This window comes from Carassius carassius, chromosome 23 (genome assembly GCF_963082965.1).
Source record: "Carassius carassius chromosome 23, fCarCar2.1, whole genome shotgun sequence".
Classification (NCBI taxonomy): domain Eukaryota; kingdom Metazoa; phylum Chordata; class Actinopteri; order Cypriniformes; family Cyprinidae; genus Carassius; species Carassius carassius.
This window is the reverse complement of record NC_081777.1, coordinates 3,648,737-3,666,566: the sequence shown is the minus strand read 5'-3', so window position 1 is coordinate 3,666,566 and position 17,830 is coordinate 3,648,737. Positions and strand designations below refer to the sequence as shown.

The 17,830-nt window shown below is 36.5% G+C and overlaps 1 protein-coding gene across 8 annotated transcripts in view; it reads right to left on the bottom strand.

Moving 5' to 3' along the window:
• Positions 1 to 17,830, bottom strand: part of LOC132101214 (protein Aster-B-like) — a 144,916-nt gene that overhangs the window by 93,565 nt on the left and 33,521 nt on the right. For all 8 annotated transcript variants that reach the window (XM_059505966.1, XM_059505968.1, XM_059505974.1 and 5 more), the window contains exon 2: positions 4,869 to 5,969. In XM_059505966.1, the coding sequence (XP_059361949.1) occupies positions 4,869 to 5,272 (404 nt within the window). In that variant the 5' untranslated portion in view covers positions 5,273 to 5,969. The remainder of the gene's footprint in view (positions 1 to 4,868; positions 5,970 to 17,830) is intronic.

The following is a 17,830-nucleotide window of genomic DNA, read 5'->3' as shown; positions in this document are numbered from 1 at the left end:
GGGTGTAATGGTACATGTATTCTTACCGGACCGTTTCGGTACAGGGCTTTCGGTACGGTGCACGTGTGTACCGAATGACCGAATTAAATATTTTTTGCGCGGAGCATAGGTACATTTTTGTGTTTCCAAACGAACATATTAAGTGGCTGAAGTCTCCACGTTCAGTGCAAATGCAGCTGATTCTAAGGCCGGTGACACATTGGCTGCGCGGCGTGAGCATGGCGTTTCTGCTGCGTGTCAGTTGCGTGACGGCTGCCTCGCATTTTCTGTGTCTTTACACACCAGAATTGTGCCTGACGCGGCACTGGCGCGCTGCTGCTACTGTAGGTGACATAAAGGGAGGCCGCCGACAGACCATGATCTTGTCTTCTCGAAAACTATATCTAAACTTCATGTTAAGCATAAATATAAAGCTCACTGATAAAGGACACCGTCAACAGTATTGACGGCAAAATAGACTATGTTTGACAGGTGCAATATGCCTGTGTGTCACCGGCCTAAGGTTTTCAAAAGGCATCAAGCGAGTGTGAACATCACTACAACTAGGAAAAAAAGTATTGTAATTCAAACGCAGCTCTTGTCTACATTAAAACAGACCTTTGCTCTTAATTCCAATCTGTCCAATGCAATAACGAAATCTGGGTCTAAAAACCGAAACTGTTGATACTACAATTTTACACTTTGGAAAAGTTATATATATTTTTAAATATGAGCAGGCCTACAAGCTGGGATTGGTAATGCTGCACTGTAATCATAGTTGTTAATTTATATTTTTCATTATATTTTATTATATGATATTGGTTTGAGACTCAGAGTATTTTATTTAGTGAAGAACTTTGCAGCATTATTTTATTTCTTATTCTTTTTTAATTTTATATATATTTTATTAAAAAGTATTTTAAAAAAAGTGTAAACAAATTGTTAAAAAAAGTTTATAATAGTGAACAACCCGCAGTTTAATGTTTGCATTTCTTTCCCTTACTGTACCGAAAATGAACTGAACCGTGACTTTAAAACCGAGGTATGTACCAAATCGTGATTTTTGCGCACCGTTACACCCCTTATGTATATATATATATATATTCATATGTACTGTATGTACATACAGTGCCGTGAAAAGATTTTTGCCCACTTCCTGTTTTTATTTATTTTTTTACTTTTCTTTTGCCTATTTGTCACACTTCAAAGACTCAGATCATCAAGCAAATTTTAATATTACACAAAGAGAATGCAAGTAAATACAATATGCAGTTTTTAAATGATTATTTAATTTATTAAAGGAAAGAAACGGTCCAAACCTACCTAACCTTACATGAAAAATTAATTGCCCCCTCCTGTTAAATCATGAAAGAACTGTGATTAACCACACAAATTTAAAAAGCTGAGTTAAATTTCACTTGTCACACCCAGGCTTGATTACTGATAGACCTGTTGAATCAAGAAATCACTTAGGGTGCTTTCACACCTGCCTCATTTAGTTCGGTTGAATCATACCAGAGTTCGTTTCCCCCTTTGGTGCGGTTCGTTTGGGCAGGTGAGAAAGCAGCAATCGTACTCGGGTGTGCACCAAAAGCGGACCAAACAAGCGTACCGAGAACTACTTGAAGAGGTGGTCTCGGTACGTTTTCAAACGAACTCTGGAGCGGTTCGTTTGTGGTGAGAATGTGATCCGACCTCGAACAGACCCAACTGCAAAAAGTACTGATCATTTTTAGACTAAACCAGCTGCCGTAGTCAGCTGCGTTGTGCATTAATGGATGAGGAAGTGTTTGTTGACAGTTTGCACTTTAGCATGGCAGTTCGTGGACAAACTTGGAGTAGTGAGGAGGAGCGGAGCCTCATATAAATTTGGTCAGATGACCACGAGCATGTCAGAGTTAAGAAGAATTAATTCACGCCTCCGCTTGAAGTTACGAGCGATTCCTGCTCGCCATTTGCAGTGCATTAGAACGTTATTTTCAAGCCGCATCTGCGCTTCATTATAGAAATGCATTTTTTGCATATTGTGGTGTATACAAACAATGTAATAGATTATGGCCAGGGACAAAACCAGCCCGCGCAGTCATCTCTACATAGTTGTGTTGTCTCCGTGTTGTTTGCTGGCTTTTCCTCTTATGTTGAAATTTTCCCACATGTAAATTCTGACCAATCGAAAAGCAGTTTAGGAAATACGTCATGGCCAATGAGTGGTGTAGATGTTTTCATGTGACAGCATTTTGGATCGTTTCAACTGGTACGGACCAAAGCAATCAGTGTGGTGTGTAAAGGAACCAAAAAAGCTGAAAAATGCTACAATGTATACCGTATTTTTCGGACTATAAGTCGCACCTGAGTATAAGTCGCATCAGTCCAAAAATACGTCATGATGAGGAAAAAAACATATAATTTGCACTGGACTATAAGTCCCATTTATTTAGAACCAAGAGAAAACAGCCACGAGAGAACCAAGAGAAATGAACTAAGAGAAAACATTACCATCTCCAGCCGCGAGAGGGCGCTACACTGACTACACTGAAGACATAGAGCGCCCTCTCGCGGCTGGAGATGGTAATGTTTTCTTTTAGTTCATTTCTCTTGGTTCATGTCAAATATATTTTGATAAATAAGTCACACCTGACTATAAGTTGCAGGACCAGCCAAACTATGAAAAAAAGTGTGACTTATAGTCTCGGAAAATACGGTAATTGTTTGGCCTTGGTTCAGACCAAATAAATCGAACTAGAGATGTGAAAGCACCCTTAAATAGAACCCGGCCGACAAAGTGAAGCTTAAAGAGCAACACATCATGCTGCGATCTAAAGAAATTCAAGAACAGATGAGAAACAAAATAGTTGATGTATCAGTCTGGAAAGAGTTATAAAGGATTTGAGACTCCAGCAAACCACAGTCAGAGCCATTATCCACAAATGGAGAAAACTTGTAACAGTGGTGAACCTTCCCTGGAGTGGCCGGCCTACCAAAATTACTCCAAGAGCGCAATGGCGACTCATCCAGGAAATCATAAAAGAACCCAGAACAACATATAAAGAACTGCTGGCCTCACTCGCCTCAATTAAGGTCAGTGTTCATGATTCAACAATAAGAAAGAGACTGGGAAAAACGGCATCCGTGGGAGAGTTCCAAGGCAAAACCCACTGCTAACCAAAAAGAACACAAAGGCTCATCTCACATTTGGCAAAAAATATCTTGATTATCCCCAAGACTTATCCCCAAGATAAAGACTTTTTGTCTTTATCCCCAAGTAAAAATATTCTATGGACACAAGTTGCACTTTTTTATAAGGTGTGTGTCCCATTACATCTGGTGTAAAACCAACACTGCATTTTATAAAAAGAACATCATAACAGCAGTCAAACATGGTGTTAGTGTGATGGTCTGGGGCTGTTTTGCAGCTTGAGGACCTGGAAGACTTGCCATAATCGATGAAAGTATGAATTCTGCACTATATCAGGAAATCCTGAAGGAGAATGTCCAGTCATCAGTTTGTTACCTCAAGCTCAAGCGCACTTGGGTTATGCAGCAGGACAATGATCCCAAACACACCAGAAAGATTACCTCTGAATGGCTCAAGAAAAACAAAATTAAGGTTTTGGAGTGGCCAAGTCAAAGTCCAGACTTAAATCCATTTGAGATGCTGTGGCATGACCTTAAACAGTACTGGTACATTAATTCAACAGTCCAATTACTTTTTCACGTAGTGCCAGGTACAGGTTTGCACAGATTTTACCCTTAATAAATGAAATAATAATTTCAAAACAGCATTTTGTATTTACTTGGGTTATCTTTGTATAATATTCAAATTAGTTTGATCTGAATCATTCAAGTGTGGCAAATATGCAAATAATAATAATAATAATAATAAAAACAGGAAGGGGGCAAAAACTTTTTCGACCACTGTGTATATATTTATATGATACATATTATTAGTGCTTTCAAAACTAGCAAGTTAACAATGATTATTACGTTTTCCAGTTTAACAGCATTAATAATATTTAATGCCATTAACGCAAGAGTGAAACTAGGCTTGGCCATCCACTCACAACTGCTGTTTCTGCATTTATTTTGACACAGAACATCTTTACGACCACATCAAGCACCAGGTGCTATTCAAACGAGCATGGAAACTGTACAGGTGACAAAGAAGCTTCAGTAGAACATCGGTGAACTGCAGTCAGATGAATATACTGTACACTATACTGGGCTCATAGCATGTGCCCTTCAAATGCACGCACAAATACAGCTGCGCACAGTGTAGCCTGTATCATTTCATATTAAAGCGCGACTGAATCTACGAGCATGATCCGCCTCACATTCAACAGCTGCAGCTCTTAAAGTAACTTAAGCCAAATGGCCTAATAACCCAGCTGCTGTGATGTGTGTTCATTAAAGATCAAAATAAAAAAGAGGCAATCAATAACTTTTGTAGCTTTAAGGATTCATCTATATTTCATTTAGAATTTTGTGTTTACAATTTTATTCAGTTTAAATATTTTTCCTACTTGCTGAAGGGCACATGTAAGTATGAAATGGATTATAATGGATTTAAATGAAGACTGTTTTAAGTTCACTTAAATTTGAAGTCGGTAGAAGAGCTTATTACTGTAACTATCCAAAAGCTAATTGAAAAATTGTATTGGGTTTTTGTTGAAAGAATCAGGTAATGCAAACTTTTGAGGTGGCCTACAAAAGTGTGCCATTTCTGCGCTCTACTAGAGCTAAGCCAATTCCTACAGAATAAAATACTAAAAGCAAACTAGTATCTTCCAAACATTTAATGTCAGTCAAACTGTCCTAAAATAGGACGACTTGTTGCTAGAAATCACCAGTTGTGACATAGGCCTATTAAACCACATGTCTGAAGCACCAACCTGCTCTCACTGCCTTGCTCCTTCCTCTCCCGTATCTTCAGCCACTTGCGAAGCAGGAATCGTTTGCGCCGAGGTGAGGCGCTCGGGGTGGAGCTGTTTGACCATGCTGCGTCCTCGTCGCTGGATGGCGTGATCTCGATGGAGGGCAGCTGGAGGTACTCTTTGGAAGCCGAGCGTGATCCAGGGTGCCACAGCAGCCCGTTCTCAATCCGCTCCCGCTCGTTGGGCAGCTTCTTCATTCGTCTCATCTTAAAGCGTCGGCGCCGCAGGGTGGGGGTGGACGAGCTGGACCAGACGAGGCTGTCGGTACCACCTCCGCTCCCAGCACCATCCTCATCTCCGTGGCTGGGCTCATCCCGGGGGACGTGCACCTGGAGCGATGGCGGCCGAAGGGTGTCCGTCATGCTCCGAGCTCACCAACCCCTGCCTCTGTGATCCACAGTAAGATGTTAAACGGAGACACTACAGTTACTTTCCCACTGCCAGGGAAGGTGAGAGGCCAACCGAGGAACTGTCTGTGGTTAAAGATTTAAGAGGAAACTGAGGTGTTAAGTTGATCTTGAGTATTCCAATACTGGCCTAATGTCAGGGCACAACAAAAGTCGATCTACTCTTCTTTGAAGAGTCCTTTCTTAATGATCGATTGAGTAATTTCTTCTTGTTTTAGCTGCACATTTACCCAACAAAGAGCACTTGATGGTGTTTGGGTGGACGATCTTGTGGAGGTGAGTGAAAATGAGGGGAGCGTGTGTGGCCTACAACTGTATTAGATGACAAAGGAAGGCTCTTTTCTCCTCCCAGCTGATGAAACATGCATAAGGGGCGGCTATCGGTGTAACAGTACTCCAGGACTCCCCGTGGGTCCGAGACAGTCTCACGCACACAAACACAAGCATAAACACCCAGACTATAGAAATGAACCTGTGTGTGTATGTGAGTCTCTGTTGTTGTTGTTGTTGTTGTTAAAGATGCCAGGAACTCTCTCCTGAGTACTGTCTGTTTATCCAACAACAAGGAATTGTGGGTTGGTCATGTTCCTAAGGTTGCTGTTCCCACAATGCTCTGCATCTCAGTCTTCTGGCACGTATAGCTGCTCTCAGCCTACAGATCAGAGTAAGGTGATAGGATGCCAGGTAACTAGGACACCGGTGACTGAAGTTGTAAAGTAGTTCAACACAAAGGTATTTTTAAAAATGCATGCGGAACCACAAACAGTAACAAGGACACATTTGTATGCAAGACACAGAAAGATGTACTACCGAACACAAATGTATCAGCAACAACAACAACAAAAATTTGCACAGTGATTGTGAGAGAGTGCACACACATGCATAAAGTACTCATCTGAATGCACACTGAACTGGGATCTCTGAATGAACTACTGAATGAACTGAAAAACAAAATAAAATAAAATAAATAAACAAATAAATAAATAAATACAGATCTGATTTATTATTTCTATAAGTTTCAATATTGTCTTAATAATGTTTAGTTTTGTTTTGGCAGAGTATGGTTTTGCCAAACCCAAATTACCTTTTTTCTCACACAGACATATTCAACAAAGTATTCATGCTACTTTTTTTATACAGTGAAAATAAATGACAATAGGGACTTATAATAAAAAGTATCATAAAAAGCACTATAATAATGTAATAATAATGGTAGCCCATATGACTACTGTATATCCTTGTGAAAAATAAGTGTTTTATTGTATTAAATGTGCACTTGTAGTGTACATTAGTTATACTTGTATGTTTTTTAAATTTATATTTCAAATAAAAGTATATTTTTACAAGATTGTAACTGCAGCAAATGTAATATTAATGAGACCAAAAGCATATTAAATGCACTGAAATAGAGAAACTTTTAAACAGTGCACTTGTAGTAATGTTAAATAAAAGTTTTACTTTAAAGTTATGTATTAATTATTTATAATGCTTTAAAGAAGTACCGTATTTTTCGGACTATAAGTCGCACCTAAGTCGCATCAGTCCAAAAATACGTCATGATGAGGAAAAAAACATATATAAGTCGCACCGGACTATAAGTCGCATTTATTTAGACCCAAGAACCAAGAGAAAACATTACCGTCTACAGCCGCGAGAGGGCGCTATATGCTGCTTAGTGTAGACTACAGGAGCACTAAGCAGCATAGAGCGCCCTCTCGCGACTGGAGACGGTAATGTTTTCTTTTAGTTCATTTCTCTTGGTTCATGTCAAATTAATTTTGATAAATAAGTCGCACCTGACTATAAGTCGCAGGACCAGCCAGACTATGAAAAAAAGTGTGACTTATAGTCCGGAAAATACGGTATACTTATTTTGATGTGTTGACTAGCATACTAAAGCACATGTGAAGTATTTGATTATAATTTTAAATGGTGTAGAGTGTCATTACAAATGTGTAAAACGTATTTAAAAGGTAAACAATGAGTCTGCACACCAGAAAATGCTCCTTAGCAATTTTAATGATTGCTCACCCCGTGTAACGTTTCGGGCAGACATGTCTGATGAAGGGCTTGGGCCAGAAACGTTACACGTGGTGAGCAATCATTAAAATTGCTAAGGAGCATTTTCTGGTGTGCGGACTCATTGTTTACCTTTGCAACTACTTGTCTGCCCAGCACCCAGTTTTATTGTTTTGGATGTGCGTGCTGTACCTTTGAATTCTATAAAACGTATTTAAATACATAAAAGTTTCAATAGAAATGGCAGTAAAGTATATTTTAGTTTACCATAAAAGTTTGACAGTACATTCAGCATAACATTTTACTTACAATTCAAGGACTAATAAGTAAATATGAAATTAAAAATAAATATAAACTTAAAGGAACACTCCACTTTTCTTTTTTTTTTGCTTTTTTTTAAAAAGGCTAAATTTCCAGCTCCCCTTGAGTTAAACAGTTGAGTTTTACTATTTTCTAATCCATACAGCCGATCTCCGGGTCTGGCGGTAGCACTTTTAGCTTAGTTTAGCATAGATCATTGTATCTGATTAGACCGTTAGCATCTTCCTCAAAAATAGTTTGTTTTTCCTATTTAAAACTTGACTCTTCTGTAGTTACATCTTGTATAGAACCCTATGATTTCCGCGATGCAGAAAACACGGACAGAATCGCGGAATCCAGTCATAAAAACGAAATTGACAGTTTTACCGGAAAGTCACAGAATTTGTCAAATTTTGAATGAATTAATCAAAAGAAGTTCATTAAACTTACATCAAACCGCGATATGGACTAATATCTGTAAATATTAAGCCGGAAAAGTCTACTTAAATATGAATCCTGCATGTTCTGCGTGTCTGTGTTAATGAAGGGCGCAGAAGCGCGGCTTCGTTTATTACACACACGGAAACGCTCTGGTGATTTCAGCGTCTTTCCTCTCACTAAATAAGGACGTAAATACATGAACAACATCTCCAGAACTGCACTGAGTGTCACTTCATGAGCATCTGACCATTTGATTTGAGTAAAACTAGCGTCATATCACCAGACTATAGTATCAAGGTATGGTAACCCGTCAAAATAAAAGTCTGGTTTAATTTAATGACAAGTATTTGCCATTTGTACTATTACTATTGTTCAGCTGAATGTGCATAGCCCACTACAACTACTACTAAAATGAAACCAACAATTATTTTAAGGAATAATCACAAAACATTTCTTCCATGTTTTATTTTTAATAGTAAATTATTTTATTTAAATTATAATTATTAGTTTTATGACTTCATTTTATAACCAGAAATATGTAAATACACAACAGAATTTCCGAGTGGAAAAAACATTTCATAATGCTATTTTAAGGTAACAATAAAACATATGGTGAAGAAAAAATAAAACATAGGGCCCTAAACAGGAAAAAACAGAATTTGAAAAAAAATTAAACCGAATTTGAGAAAAAATAAAACAGATTTAATAGGGCCTTACGTGTACTAAGACCGACGGAAAATAAAAAGTTGTGATTTTCTGTGCTGATATGGCTTAGAACTATACTCTCACGAAAGCATTGCATTAGGTTAACATTTATGTATATTCTTTTAAAGTTTATTATTCTCATATAATAACATGGTTTATTTAATGGTAAATCTTACTGACATCATATGTTTGCTTTGAGTGAAATGTTCTTGTTTACTTTAGCTCCCAATCACACTCACATTCCCTAGTTCATATATGGTTTGATGTCAGTGGTGCTGAACACAGTTGGTTCTTGCTTATCTCGTAACCAAACTTGAGAAAAAAATATTTTACTGATTTTTTTTTCTTCAGTCAAATATGTAAATTCCAAAAAAAAAAAAAAAATTATATTATATATATATATATATATATATATATATATATATATATATATTTGTCATACATTTTGCTAACCATCTCTTTTTGTGTTGCATAGAAGAAAGAGTGCCATATGGATTGAATAGACTTGAGGGTGAATAAATGATGTATTCATTGTACTTTGGAAAAGTACTGTGAATAACCTCAAACTGAAAATAGCACCTAGATTTAAAGCATACCACTGTGGTTTGACTATAAATCATCATAGTATGTTTATTCATCACAAACTTTAAAATGATTTTACACTACAGGGTCAGTGTTTAGCTGAAGAGCAATAAAAGCCTGACTAGAGGCCAAACACCCTGACCGCTGACCCAGTACTGAGAAACTCAAATACAACCCAGTTGACATCCAATATTTAAACAATCACTTCCACTAAACTGCACACAACACCAAAGGCCATACTCCAAATGAAAACAACCCACATCCGAGACCGATTATTCCTTTTGATTTTTCTAAACGAAGCAACTACATCAATGCACAAAATGTAAAAAAGTATAATGCTGAACAATACTGTTCCACATTTCTCCGCTGCAGAACAGCAGGAAGCCACTGTCAGGTTGCGAGGGAACTGTTATGTTGACAGATAGTGACAGGATTGGGTTACTTTGAAAGGAGAGACTGTGTCTTTGTGTCAAGACAGACACTCAAGGCCTATCGCCACTACAAAACCTTGCTTCTCTTCCTTGCTCTCATTAACACAATGACACATATAATTCTCATTATAACAATATGTGTAAACTAGAGGTGAGGAGCTGCTACCTCTGGTCATATTTGTTCGCTCAATTCATATCATGTAAATCTGGCAGTAGTTTCCAATGGAGCTGTATATTAGTTGTGAATAATGAAAGCAGGTCATATAATCCACAGATGTTTTGTATGTGTTTTATAGCCTTATTTCAGTGACTTTTAGTTTTTCAGTATCCACACATAAATGTTGTTTTCTCAAAAACACAAACATGTACATTCATGCTGCTTACAATTTACTGTAGCTCAGTTTGTGCTAAAAGTGTAATAAGACTTTAGTCATTAATATGTTTTTAAGATACTGAGAAAAAAAACACAAATGTCAGGGCATGTCAAAACTTCTTCAGACCAAAGAGGGTTAAACTTATCAAAAGACATTTGTAATGCTACAAATGATTTCAAATAAATGCCTCTGAGCTGTCTATTTATCAAGAATCCTGAAACATGTATGGGTTACATATTTGGTGTAACAGAAATGTATGTAAAATGTATTGTGTATTGTAAATGTATTGTGGTTTCCCCAAAAATATTTTCAACATTGATAATGAACAGAAATGATCAGCAAATCAGCATATTAGAATGAGTTCTGAAGACTGCAGTTATAATGCTGAAAATTCCGCTCTGCATCAATAAATTACATTTGACAAAATATTCAAATAGAAAACAGTTCATATATATATATATATATATATATATATATATATATTAGGGGTGTAACGGTACGTGTATTCGTACCCGACCGTTTCGGTACAGGGCTTTCAGTACGGTGCACGTGTGTACCGAATGACCGAATGCAATATTTTGTGTGCAGAACATTTTCGTGTTTCCAAACAAACATATTAAGTGGCGGATTCGGAAGTCTCCGCGTTCAGCGCAAATCCCGCCCTGCAGCTGATTCTAAGGCCGGTGACACACTGGCTGCGTGGCGTGAGCGTGGCGTTTCTGCTGCATGTCAGTTGCATGATGGCTGCCTCGTGTTTCCTGATTATTTACACACCAGAATCGTGCCTGAAGCGGCGCTGGCGCGCTGCTGCTACTGTAGGTGATATAGAGGGAGACCGCCGACAGACCAGGATCTTGTCTTCACGACAACGATATCTATACTTCATGTTGAGCATAAATATAAAGCCTACTGATAAAGGACACCGTCAACAGTATTGACGGCAAAATAGACTATGTTTGACAGGTGCAATAAGCACCGGCCTAATGTTTTTAAAAGGCATCACGCGAGTGTGAACATCACTACAACAAGGAAAGAAACGATTGTTATTCAAACGCAGCTCCCGTCGGCATTTAAACAGACCTTTGCTCTTAATTCCGATCGGTCCAACGCAATAACAAAATCTGAGCAGGTCTAAAAACTGAAACTGTTGATGCTGCACTTTACACTTTGGAAAAGTTATATATATTTTTTAAATATGAGCAGCCCTACAAGCTGGGATTGGTAATGCTGCACTGTCATCATAGTTATTTATTTATATTTTTCATTATATTTTATTATATGATATTGGTTTTGAGACAGAGTATTTTATTTAGTGGAGAACTTTGCAGCAGTATTTTATTTCTTATTCTTTTGTTAATTTTATATATATTTTATTAAAAAGTATTTAAAAAAGTGTAAACAAATTGTTAAAAAAAGTTTATAGTAATGAACAACCTGCAGTTAAATGTTTCCATTTCTTTCCCTTACTATACCGAAAATGAACCGAACCGTGACTTTAAAACCAGGTAAGTACCGAACCGTGATTTTTGCGTACCGTTACACCCCTAATATATATATCTATATATGTGTGTGTGGGTGTGTGTGTGTTTTTATCAAATTAATGCAGGGTTGGTGTGCACAAGTGACTTCTTTCAAAAAGAAAAAAATATATATACAATTGACATACGGGACTTCTAAAATGTGTTATAATATGCATTAAATGCATAGTTTGGATGTTTAAAAGTTAACATATGAAAGATCTCCTGAACCCCCTTATATGGAAACATCATATCCTATCACTTACAGTAAGCCCAGTGAAACTGATTTTGCATTACAAACTGACAAACTATAAATCCAAATAAATAATTTACAGAGAAATGAGAGACGATCTTTCTGCAGGGATCAGAGATATATCAAGAGTGCTGTTAATTAGAATATGAAGACAACAGCTCACATTACAGACATCCTTCATCAGAACGTAATAACTTCAACAACTTTACATAACCAAGGTCACATGGACGCTAATCCTACATGATTACAAGCATTCAGAACTATTTGCTTTATGATCAGAAATGTCACATTACTAACATTTGCAAATGTTTTCATGTTGTGTTAATGGCAGTTTCTGACCATACTTTCTGTGCAATAACGATTTTAATAAGAGATTAACCTTCTTATCCTCTTCACTTTGACTTTATCTGTCTCTCACGAAACTCTAGTAATCATAAGAGTGTAATCGCAGATTCAGATCAAACCTTGTGCCTGAAATATTTCGGCTCCATGAATGCATTCGTCGACATCATGAGCGATTTAGTTTTGTTTCGTAACCAGCACGTGTGTTTGTCTGCGGAGACTCACAGCAGGAGTTTGAGGAAGGCTCCCCTCTGATTGCTGGAGGGGCCGTGTGATGAAAGGCTTGAGAGAAAGCACATTCTGCTTGATGTGATGTAACGCCCACAGAGATGTGCCTAATCTCACTTAGATCCCAACACTTCCACACCAGCGGCCCAGGATTCCCCTTCCCTCCACTGACTGAGGCAAACTGCTGTATGATACTGAGGGCTACTCATCTTCACTAATTTGGCATGCTATAATTAGGAGGTGTTTGATGTTAGATGAGACAGACACAAGGGACATGTGCCAGAACCTGAACTAGGCAGAGAAAGCATAAAACAAGATGTGAACAGAAAACTCACATGAGGATAAGCTGTAAGAAGACGAGATGCTGAAGAAACTGATAAAATACTTACATAACCTACACTACATCAGTCATTGGATTGTGTGTAACATCTGCCAATGACACTTTGTGGGAAAAATCTCATGTAAATTAAAAAAAAAAAAAAAAAAAAAAAAAAAAAAAAATATATATATATATATATATATATATATATATATATATATATATATATATATATATATATATATTAAGCACATTTTCAAATTTGAAGCATTGTCAAATTATCTTCATAAACACATCAGCACATTCTCCCCAAATTCTCATTATTGTAATGTTAAAAACAAAACAAAACGTAATGTGATGTGATGCGAAATATTATACTGTCCTAATTTCAATGCAAATAATGTAATATAATTTGTAAATTGAAATTGTGAAAAGATTGCACTGTAACAAATGTAAGGCAAAGCATATAAAATATATTATAATGCTATTATTTGTAAATATAATATTATTATTTAAGAATCATACCATCAAAAAATAGTAACTTCAAATTATATAATAAATATAATTTGTAAATTATAGTATTTGTACTGTAATGTAGAAAAAATATATAAATATAATGTATAACATATAACGCAATATAATATGTAAAATACAGTACTTGCACTAATGTGATTGTAAAAATAGTTTTAACTTCTAATTGTATTGTAACAAATAGAAACAAAATATAATATATAATACATATATTTGTAGATTATATTTATGTATCGTAGTATTTGTTCTTTATTCTACTTTATTCTAAGTTAATAATATCTTTATTGTATTGGGTGCTTGATTTGGGGAAGTCGTGGCCTAATGGTTAGAGAGTCGGACTCCCAATCGAAAGGTCAAGGAGTCAAACTCTCTAACCACTAGGCCACGACTCCCCCACCACTTGGATGGGTTAAATGCAGAGCACCAATTCCGAGGGTGACCATACTTGTCAAATGTCAAGACTTTCACTTTTTCACTTTCAAAATCATACGATTAATCACAATAAAAAAAAATTAAAAAAAATAATTAATAAGAATTTAAATGTTGACCAAGCAATTATGAGCAATGTGCTATCAACTACACAAAACAACACCATGAAGAGCAAAGGATATGTATTAACTGTGTAACTGATGCTTTATCTACATATTTTACTCTTGCTGCTACAGAATAGTAAAAATGTCAAGCATGACTGCTTCATAAGTGCATAAGAATGAGTTTTATAACTATTCTTCATCAACAGTACAAGAAATACGTACAAGCTAAATAGCACATTCAAAATAAAACTCAAAAGGTGCAGTAAGTGATTTTGCCTCTTCCTGACACTGAAATACTGTAGGTGTCCTGGAAATGCTGTCAGTGGTTTTCAGCTTTTGCTGATATGTCTGTGGGATTTTGAAGAGAATGGTCTGTGTAATTCACTGGCTAAGTGTGGCGGAAGTTACAGCACTGTGGACTCGTTCATGTGCACTCATCCTGTAAATACAGCAGGCTGTGGAGTTTGGATTGACATTGACACACATGATCCATCCACAGACACTTCCTGTGGAGTAAAGATGGCCACATGCTTCCAAGAGTGTATTATCACACAGATTTACTTCAAAACTGTCCTACATTTCTTCAGCATCTCATAATCTCAAACAACATGCTGATCGAGCATCGTGTAGCATATAGCTGCATAACATACACAAGTCCAACAAGTTAAATCTTTATATTATAACAGACACCTGTTCACACACACACACACACACACACACACACACACACACATACATCTTTGCTCTGTACTCAGAATTGAAACACAGAGAGATAACCATGTGCCAGTTGACAGCTGGGAAGAGCTAGTATTAGAAAAGCAACAATAGCCTGAGTGTGTGTGTGTGTGTGTGTGTGTGTGTGTGTGTGTGTGTGTGTGTGTGTATGTGCGAGAGAGAGAGAGAGAGAGAGAGAGAGAGAGAAGAAGCCAGACTGAGACATTCTGATACACAATCCCTGCTATATTTCAAAAGCAAAATGAAGTTTCTTCATCTACAACATGGATGGCATCCTTAGCATAAAGTGAAAATGAGGGCCCACAAATATTTCCACACAGAAATATCTGGCCCATATCACACCATCTAAAGCCTCCTTAACAACATCAACAATCAGACTGTGATGGACAAAGCTAAGAATGTGCACTTCTAGTGTACTTCAAATCATTAAAGTATATCATTATTGCAGATACTATATTATTGATGAATTAAAAGTCACATAAGTGTATTAAAAGCACATCATATGTTTCTAAACACACTTAGGTACACTTTTAAAATAGTTTTGAAATAGTCAAATTAAACATTTTACTCTAAAGTGCATTTTAAAGTGCAATCATTGATGTAATGAAAATACTTTAAAGAAGCACACGTATTTTTAACACTTATTCTTACTTGATTACAATTTATCTGTAGTGTGTTACGTAATATTACACATAAATGTAATATATTTTAATTGTTCTAAATTTATTTAAATACCTGACATAAAAGTTTCAATAGAAATTACTCTGAAGTGTATTTCAGTACACCATAAATGCTTGTCAGTGCATTCAGCAATAACTTTAAACATATTTCAAAGACATCAGAAACCATTATAAAATTACACATAAAGATGTAGGCTACTTAAAGTCCTACTTAGGTGGATTAAAAAACTGCTAAGTTCAACTAACCGCATTTAATATAAATGCAAACTATAACAAATTTTAATTTAATTGTAAATAGCAGGCACGTGTCCGAAAATATTACATGCAGTGCATTATTTCCATATATTATTTTTTGAAGTGTGCTGAAGTGTAGCTACTTATGTTTCATAAGGGTATGCATCAACTGCTCAAATTTTATTTTCTAAAAATGTAAATAAATTCTGACCACTGCATTAAAATCTGCTTGTTTTGACAAAAAATACAATATCAAAACTAACTATATACTAATAAATAATTAACTCTGGATGGACCTGAAATACTTAAGCTAAATGTATTAATTATCAGCTTTTTAACAGGCCATAAAAAAAAATAAAAAAATAAAACTTGCAATATGCACTGGTCATTATTAAGAAACAGTTGACTGATGAATGCTGCAAACGTCCAATCACAGAATCAAGCATTCCTGAGAACCAGTTAAATGCACAAATAAATGCAGCAACATTTCCTGCTCCGTGACACTTAGCACAAGTGACGTCATGGAGGACTGACAGTGCACGTGAATCTGAAGTCTGCAGCCAGACTGTGACCCCATCTCGCTTTATTATTACTGTTACCATCTGTTTGATCCACTCTCATGTGACCCACAGCAACCGAAACTTTCACTAATCTTAACCTTCTTATGGCAGTTTCCACATATCCACAACCGTGACATGTTACATCTTTTAGTTTTGCCTTTTAAATCCCACGTAGCCTACTCGAGTGCATTCCTCCAAAGCAATCTGACATTCCACATCCTCCAACATCGTGAAGACTATAAAATGTAACTAACTCACCCTTAGCTGTCGTGAAGTCCAGCGCGCGCACGATCCAGATGATGTGATTGACAGCTCGCGTAAAAGAAGTCGCAACATATTAAAACTCGCTAAAAGTCAGTTTCTTCATATCAAACCGACCCAGAGAGCTGAGACTGTTAAAAACGGAAAACTATCTGCGCCAGGATTACGCGGTTTTAATGCTCTGAGCGAAGTCCACAACTTTAGACGCAACGCATCGCGCATTCATTGCATTATTCAGTGAGGCTGTCCTCACGCGGACGAGCAATCACTGCTGCTCGGAGGAGGAGCTGAGGAGAGCCGTTAGCAGACCACCGTACACTGACCTATCGGTACCGAGCCCGTGCTGAGCACAACAGCGCTGACTCTGCCCCCCGGTAACAGGACTGCCCTCCGTCAGACTGGTGCTTTATGAGTTTATGAGTTATGAGAGCTGAACATAAACTATACAAGCTTTATAGCATGTTTCAAAAGTCAAGGATGGTAGGCCTACATGATATTTGGGGGCATAAGCTACAGAACCACTCTGCAAGCCGTTTATTTGGCTTTGTTTTATTATAGTGTAACAATGTGTTCTTGCTTAAAACAATGATAGAAAGCTTATTTCTATGAAAGTTTACTTTACTTTTATCATCACTCCACTCATCACTCACTGAGAGAAACCAACCAGAAAAAAATGTTTTGAATGAAATCATGTAACTGCTACAGTTATGATGATGCAATAGTACATGCATATAATTATATGTGTGTGAGTGTGTGTGTGTGTTTGTTTGGAAATATTACTATTTTTAATGTTTTTGAAAAGTTTCTTCTGCTCATCAAGCCTGCGTTTATTTGATGTGATTAATCACGATTATGTACGTTTATATAAATATATACATATATTTAATATACCAAAATAATAATAATTTATAAGCATGTGAGTGTATTTATATATACATAATACATATACAATGTACACCCAAATATGTAAACTTTTATTTTGGATGCAATTACCATTTGACAGCACTAATATACTGTATGTATATATATATATATATATATATATATATATATATATATATATATATATATATATATATATATATATATATATACAGTATATTAGTGCTGTCAAATGGTTAATCTTGATTAATATATATATATATATATATATATATATATATATACCTGTGTGTGTGTGTGTGTGTGTGTGTGTGTGAAAGGAGCCTTTCTGTGGAAATTACATTTTCATCTTATTGTTAAATATAACCTTGAATATAAATTATATCATTGACCATGCATATCCTCTAGAGCTGTAGGTCAAAGAACAAAATGTGAGTAATAGTTGATAATAGTAGTCTAAGCAATGAAAGGGCACCATGTACTGCACTGCACAGTAAATGACTATAGCATTGAAACGCCAGGGTGTCGCTGCTTTGAGCCCTAAGTACAGAGCTCAGTAGGGAGAGTCTTCGTTCTGTCAGAGCAC